The sequence below is a fragment of the Lotus japonicus genome, chromosome 1, assembly GCF_012489685.1.
Source record: "Lotus japonicus ecotype B-129 chromosome 1, LjGifu_v1.2".
Lineage (NCBI taxonomy): Eukaryota > Viridiplantae > Streptophyta > Magnoliopsida > Fabales > Fabaceae > Lotus > Lotus japonicus.
Window position 1 is genome coordinate 66,073,752 of NC_080041.1, and position 7,539 is coordinate 66,081,290.

At 36.5% G+C, this 7,539-nt stretch overlaps 1 protein-coding gene across 1 annotated transcript; it reads left to right on the top strand.

The window, feature by feature from the left end:
- Positions 1-4,526: 4,526 nt before the first annotated feature.
- On the top strand, positions 4,527-6,074 carry LOC130743107 (uncharacterized). The gene has a single exon (XM_057595223.1). It carries the CDS (start codon positions 4,527-4,529, stop codon positions 6,072-6,074), a length of 1,548 nt encoding a protein of 515 aa, XP_057451206.1.
- Positions 6,075-7,539: the final 1,465 nt, after the last annotated feature.

Sequence of the window (7,539 nt, forward strand, 5' to 3'; positions counted from 1 at the left end):
AGAAGTTCAGGTGAACGGTCCAGAAGCAGAAGTTCTGAAGGTTAGAGGATCCAAGCTTCCTTCTGACTCTGATCACGTAGCTTCACAAGTTCCAACATGAAGCGTCGCCAAAGATCAAGAGTCAACTAGCTAAGGCAATGTCATTGTCATTTGTACAAAAACAAGTGTACTATTCTGACCGCCTTACCTACGACGTTCAGCCACAGCAGGTTCTGGAAAATCCAGAATTTCCCTCCAACGGATGGATTCCTTCAACAAATACAACCCTTATACCTTGGAGTACTTAAAGGCTGAAGATAGATGAAATTGGCTAAGAAACAATTGTGCAATACAAGTGAAAAACCTACAAGCGAATACCTTAGCAATATTTCTTCATTGTTCTTATAGTGTTTACTTCTGCTTGCTTTAGAAGCATCTCTTTGTAAACCAAACATTTTACAAACTTTGTTTGTTGTTCCTTAAGAGACCGGTGAGGTCAGTATTCTTGAGAAGACTAAGACAAGGTTGTCTTGGTGTTGCTAGTTCTTATATTTGTTAGTCACTGAGCAAGGTGTGCTAGTGCAGTTGTAACAATCTTTGAATAGTGGACTGTCTTCATTCTAAGAAGGAATAAATCACTTTAACGGGTGAACTGGATTAACTTGAGTGATTTATCAAGTGAACCAGGATAAAATCTTGCGTGTTTTTCTTTATCCTTCATCTTTAGCACCTTATATTCCTTAACCAAAAAGATTGTCTAAATCTTCGAGAGAAAGCGGTTAAACTTCAAAATCATATTCAAACCCCCTCTTTCTAGTGTTTTTCATACCTTCAGGTACGTGGTACCGTTGAATTACTCGTGAAAATATATTATATACCAACTAACAAAAAAATGTTACATATATAATATGCATGCAGCATGCGCCTGTTTTATTCGACAAATTCTTTTTCAGCGGAAGGGACTGCTGTAACAAAGAGAACCAAACAAATATCAAGAATTCAAGAGCCCAGATAATACTAAACAAAACATGCAAAGAAAACGTTGCAACACCATCTAGAAGAATAACCAAGTCAAAATGTCATTGTTCATAATTTCTAGAAGTTGAAGGCACAAAGATACAATTATATCCCCACGAGTGGCTCAAAAACTTCTATGGGCAATACACATGTCAAACCGTGGTTACGTACAGACCAAGTTTTAATTTCTATGGAATTTATATAATTATTTGTTGTGGATTATTATGTTTAATTTGTTAATTACTTCCCACTAAATATGGCATTGTATTGTATTGTTTTTGTTCTTGACGAGTATGATGTTTTCATTATAAAAAAGAAAAGAAAAACATATTAAGCTGTAGCCAAAGTCGCAGATTGTGATTTGTGACAGCTCAAGATGTGAAAATCCCCTAAGCTTGCTACAACATGATCTAATTAACACGTCAATATATAGACTAAGATTTTATTGGGTGAGATACGATTGCAAAAATGAAATCAGTTCCATGTTCTCATGGAGATGGAGAGTAACGTCGATCCATGTGTTTGGAGGCTTCCCTCTTTTAATATTACTAGAAATTAAACCCGTGCAACGCACGGGTTCGTTTTTAATTTGTATTTTTTAATTGTAATATTTAAATTTGCAGAAAGGTAAGAAAACTATTATTTAGAAGAATATTTAGAATATATGTATAATTAAATATAATTGAGTTATGATATTCTCACACTTTCTTTCTCTAATAAGGGAAAAAATGATTAAACAGGTAGATTTTTTTTTTTTTGCTTCATCGGAAGAAAAAATAGGTAGATTTCTATTGAGATTGAAATGAGAGTAATTTTTTTTTATATAAAAGAAATTTAATTACTTAATTAGATTAGCATTGAAATTGTGCTAATTTTTTTTATCAAGATTGATGTGGTTGTTTACCATTGTTGGTGGCATAGAAGTTCTTTTAAAATCACTTTCAGGAACATAAAAATAGATTCTATCTAACTGCAGGATGAACATCATTTGTTCCCTTTGAATGATTAAGTTGCTATTTTTTTTCCATAATATGACAATATTGAGGAGTGAAAGATTCCTATTTCTTATCAAGAATATTGTGAGTACTACATTTTACACTTATCTTTCTAGTGCAGTATATAAATTTATGTGGCTCACACTTTGTTACTGATTTGTGTCATATAAATATAGAAATGATGATATATTTGTATGATTTCAATTGAATGAGAAGAATTTTTTAGTAAATTACCATAAATGTGAAACTCACAGTTTTATTTTCCAATCATCTGCAACGGGGATATATCACTAAGTAATGTGTGTTTCTTGTTGTTGATGATGATCTTTCTCCTGCAATAAAGAAATAAGAATGAGTAATTTAAAAAAGCAATTTTGAAATTAACTAAAATAATTAAAAATGACATACTTGTTGAAGTAGTTAGAGACAATTGTCATTTTTTTCTCACCAGCAGCTGAAGTCTAAGAAATATGAATAATTTGAGTTTGTGAGTGATTTCACTGGTTTGTTTATATCGAGATATAATAGATGCATGGTTCAATATAATACATTTCATTTTTTATTTATTTAATGTAGATAGTTGAATAGCCTCCTGACATTAACAATTTTATTCAGTTTTTGACACTGGTATTGCCATCATGCTACTATTTTTAATTTAATGTTACTTTTTCTTCGGAGTTACTATGTTAAGGAATTCTAAGAGTTTGTGAGTTTAAGAAAAATAGACATATATTCGTGTAGAAAATTGGACAGCAAACTAAGACCATTGCATATCAAGATTAATTTTGGCGGAAGTATGCTTTATTGTTAATAGTTTTTTTTTTCTTGGACTAAATTGATATTAGTTTAAAATTAACATTAAATTTGATTTTAATTTAAGGTACTGTGCTAAAACCATTTGTAGACATAACTTTGTGGTCTGTTACACTTTTGGCATGGATGTTACTCTTTTGCTTATACATTTGATATTTATTAAGTTTAAAACTGAAATCATTAGTGCACAAGTTTCCACTACCCGTTCATTCACTCACTAAGCTATCTCATTAAAACACCAATTTTTTTACTAATGTATGTATGTTCTCACGTGTATTTGTACTTAATACTTAGCTCAAGTGAGCTTTACTAATATACTAGATATTATACCCGTGCGTTGCACGCGTTGCACGAGTTTACTTACAATATTTTTTAACATTATATATGAATTATTATAGTTTAAATAAATAAAAAAATATTTTTTAATTATGATTGTAAATAAACTGTGTTAAGACATTTAAATAAATATTATTAGATTTTTTGTATAAATAATTAATATTACTCAAATTTTATTATTGATATTTAATTATTAGCATAGAAATGATTTTTAGAAATAAAAAAATTTATGAAAAATTATTAAGTCAATTTGAAAATTTTAAATTACGTAAAAAAAATGTTAAGTGCTAGTGTCATGAAATAAATTTTAATATCATTTTTTATACTTTTGTTCTGGAAATGAACACTCAAGAATGGTATAAGCCTCAAACCCTAGTAAAGCATTAGTCTAGTAATAGCCTAATCCTTTAGAATAAATGCCGAATGATCCTTTACAATGATCATAAAGTCCCCTTTTATAGAGGTTACATGAAACCCTAACTTTGCCACTAATGGGGCTTGTTGGGTCGTACCTCACTCGGCCCAACTCCCTTACATACATCAATCGCCTCTGGCGCTTGACCTAAGGGGGTCCCTAATCTCCTAAGTCCTTTCTCTCGCCCCTAGCGAGTTCCTCTCTTTTAGGTCTTGTTCGTCCGTGGGCAAGTTCCTCTAGGGTGTGGGGGGCTCGCCCAATCCAACTTTTTATCAAGAAAGTCGTTTGTTGTGACTTGTCAAGGTCAAGAAGAATAAATTAATTTTAAATTTTAGAATTATGATAAGTGATAACATAAATAGCTTAAAATATTATCAAGCGAATTTAAATTTATTTAACTTATTTGGTTTCCGAATGTTTTCTCAAACCCGATAGCCAAGAGACTTATAATCTCTCGAGGTTCTACGATCACATTAAATGGATATGCCTCTCACAACGAACATTTATTCAACTTTGACCATTATTATTTTTCTCTATTATGCTTCCTTAAGTAATTTTTTTACAACAAAAGATGAATATTATTAATAGCAAATGATTCATGAGAACAACCCTCTCATGGATAAGTAATTTTTACTAATATATCATAGATCAAAATTATTATTAGATATTTTTTCAATAATGCACATATATGTTATAGTTAACTTTAAATTCATTTTAGCGGTGCTTTTTAATTTTAAAACTATTTATCTACATTATTTATTAAAAATATTATTTTATTATTAACTAATTTTAATTTTCAATATTTGTCAAATGCAAAACTAAAGAAATTTTCAGTTTTTTTTAATAAAATTTAATTTTTAATATTGACAATAATTTTTTTTAGTTTTTAATTTGAGAATTATATGGTTTAATGCATTTAATACTCTTTGCTAATAACATTGTCACATGATATTTGGATCACTTTCTTCTATATGGACATCGATGGGGAGAAGGCACCGCCGGACGACGCACCACAACGGAGGATGTCCTTCAGGGACAAACTAATGGGGGGAGCGGTGGCTCCCAAACAGAAACAAGTTGAGGATCTCGTGGAATTGGGTAAGATGAAAATAGAGCTGGTGGATGGGAACAGACTACTACCGAGTGTTACTACTGACAGTAAGGTTTTGGAGGATATGAGTGCACCATGGAAGGAGTCGTTGATAGTCTGTCTGCTGGGGAAGAGGCTAGGGTACAGAATCATGAAGAGTAAACTGACGTCTATCTGGAAATTATCGGGAGACTTTGAACTCCTAGATGTAGGCAATGGCTTTTTTATGGTGAAATTTGATATTCCGGCAGATAGGGAGAAGGTCGTAAATGGGGGACCATGGATGATTTTTGACCATTATCTGGCAGTGTCTACATGGAGTAGGGAATTTGTCTCCCCGGCGGCCCGAGTGAATACCACGCTAGCATGGATCAGGATCCCGGGTTTGAATGTGGTCTTTTATGAAGAAAGTTATCTTCTTTCCGTAGCCAGAGCAATTGGAAGGCCAATTAAGGTTGACATGAACACGCTGAACGCAGATAGAGGGAGATTTGCGCGCATATGTGTGGAACTTGACTTGACCCTGCCGGTGGTTGGAAAAGTTTGCATTGAAGGGTTTTGGTACAAAATTGAATATGAGGGCCTGCACGTTATATGTACTAAATGTGGCTGTTATGGGCATCATTCCAGGGAGTGCAAAGTGTTCCAGCCTGTGATTGAGACATCTTCTCAGCTAGCACAACCGTCTGAAGGAATCGTCCAAGGAAATCCTAGTGCGCCGGCGGCTGGAAACCCTAGTACGCAGGTGGCGGCAAACCCTAGTGACCAAGCTTCAGCGGTGAAAGAGGTGACCGGGAATTCAGCGGCAGTTACTGATGACACGGAAGATTTGGCCATGAATACAGGAGATATTAGTGGACATATTGATGAGTCAGTTGGCAACGAGGAGGGGGAGAAGCCTAAATTAAAGGTGGCACTTGATGGAAATTTCGAAATTTTAGGTGATTGGATGACTGTTGTGAAGAAAAAAAAGAAACAATCTGTGCGGGGCCCAATTTTTAAAGCACAGCCAGCTTTGAATAACACAATCACGGGAAAATCAAAGAATAATCATGGGGAACGGAAAACAAGGGATCCCATGAAGAAAGTCAAAGAGGTTCAAAAGAGGAATGAAATTCCAATGGTGGGAGACCACACACACGTGGGATTTATTGCATCTGAAAGCAAAAAACGTAGATTTCGCAACACTGGCTCAGAGGTGGCGAATGGCACTTATGCGCGGGACCCACAACCATCCAATACCAATGATAATTGGGATCATCATCTCAAGGGTATTCAATTGGCAAATAACGTGCAGACCCCTTTGAAAATTGGGGAATCAAGTACTATATTGGAGGGAGCAAATGCATATCCTAAAAGGATTGGATTTACAGAGGGACGAGCTACAGGGGGAGAATTTTCCCCAAACACCAACAATACTAATGCCTAGCTTGGCTGGGCAGTGGGGGAATTTCCCCAATATCAATCATTGTGTTTTAATGATTGGTTTTGAAGACTTAAAAATTCTGTCTTGGAATGTAAGAGGAGCTTTACATGACAATGGGAAGCTCTTCTTGAAGGAATTAATTCGGACAAAACAACCAGACATTGTGATTCTACTTGAGACAAGATGTCAGTTTAGTAGAGTGAGCCAATTTTGGAGTTCTGTGGGTTTCTCCCTAGCTTACATTTCTGAAGCAGTAGGGTTTAGTGGCGGTATTTGGATCCTCACCAATAACTCGTCCAACCTGTCTTGCAGGCTTCATCATATGCATCAACAAGTGGTTTCATTTGAGGTTTGGAGAGACAGCCTCTCTTGGATTTGTAGCGCAATTTATGCTTCCCCCATTCCAGCTCGTCGTGAAGAGCTTTGGAGCCTCTTGGTAGATCTTCGTAGGAACATCTCCATACCTTGGCTGCTTGTGGGAGATTGGAATGAAATCCTTCATCCGGGTGAAGTGCGTGGGGGTGAGTTCATTGCGTCTCGGGCTAACAGGTTTGCTATGACTCTCAATGACTGTGGTCTAGTTGATCTGGGCATGTCGGGAGGCAAATATACTTGGTTTAGGAAGAGAAATAATAGCATCATTTTGTTAAAAAGACTGGACCGTGCTTTAGGGGATGCAGCTTGGAGGATTGCGTTCCCTGATGCTTTTGTGGAAGGACTTCACCGTATACATTCAGATCATTGTCCCCTCCTAATCAACTTCAGTGCGGCTAGGGAATCTGGTAATGAACGACCCTTCCGCTTTTTGGCAGCCTGGGTTGATCACCCAGAGTACAGGAGCGTGGTTCAGGCAGCATGGAACACTGGGCAACAAACCATAACCACTAAGCTGAATCGGGTCCAGATGGATTCTTGTGCCTTCAATAAAAATGTCTTTGGAAACATCTTTCGTCGGAAGCGTTGGGTGGAAGGCAGGCTTAGAGGGGTCCAACGAGAGTTGAGTTTTCGGGTCTCTTCGGACATGACTCGCTTTGAGGCAGAACTCCAAATGGAGTATCGAAGCTTGCTCAAACAGGAAGAGTTGCTCTGGTTCCAGAAGGCAAGAGAAAATAGAGTGAAATTTGGAGATAGAAACACAAGCTATTTTCATACCCACACCGTGATTCGTAGGAAGCGAAACAGGATTCACCGGCTTAAGCTGGATGATGGTTCGTGGAGTGAGGACCAGTCAGTTCTGATTGCGCAGTTCCAAAACTACTTTCAGGGCCTCTTCGCTGCCGATGCCGATACTATTGATCCTACACTCCAGCTTGTTTCAGTGCCTTCGATACAGGATAGGGAGAGAGCTAAACTTGACTTACCGGTGATCAAGGAAGAAGTTCGTCAGGCTTTATTCTCCATGAAGTCTTTGTCGGCACCTGGTCCGGATGGCTTTCACGCATACTTCTTCAAACGGTATTGGGACTTG

Coding starts and splice junctions, on each gene's coding strand:
- LOC130743107 (XM_057595223.1), top strand. CDS start 4,527: ATGGACATCGATGGGGAGAAGGCACCGCCGGACGACGCACCACAACGG.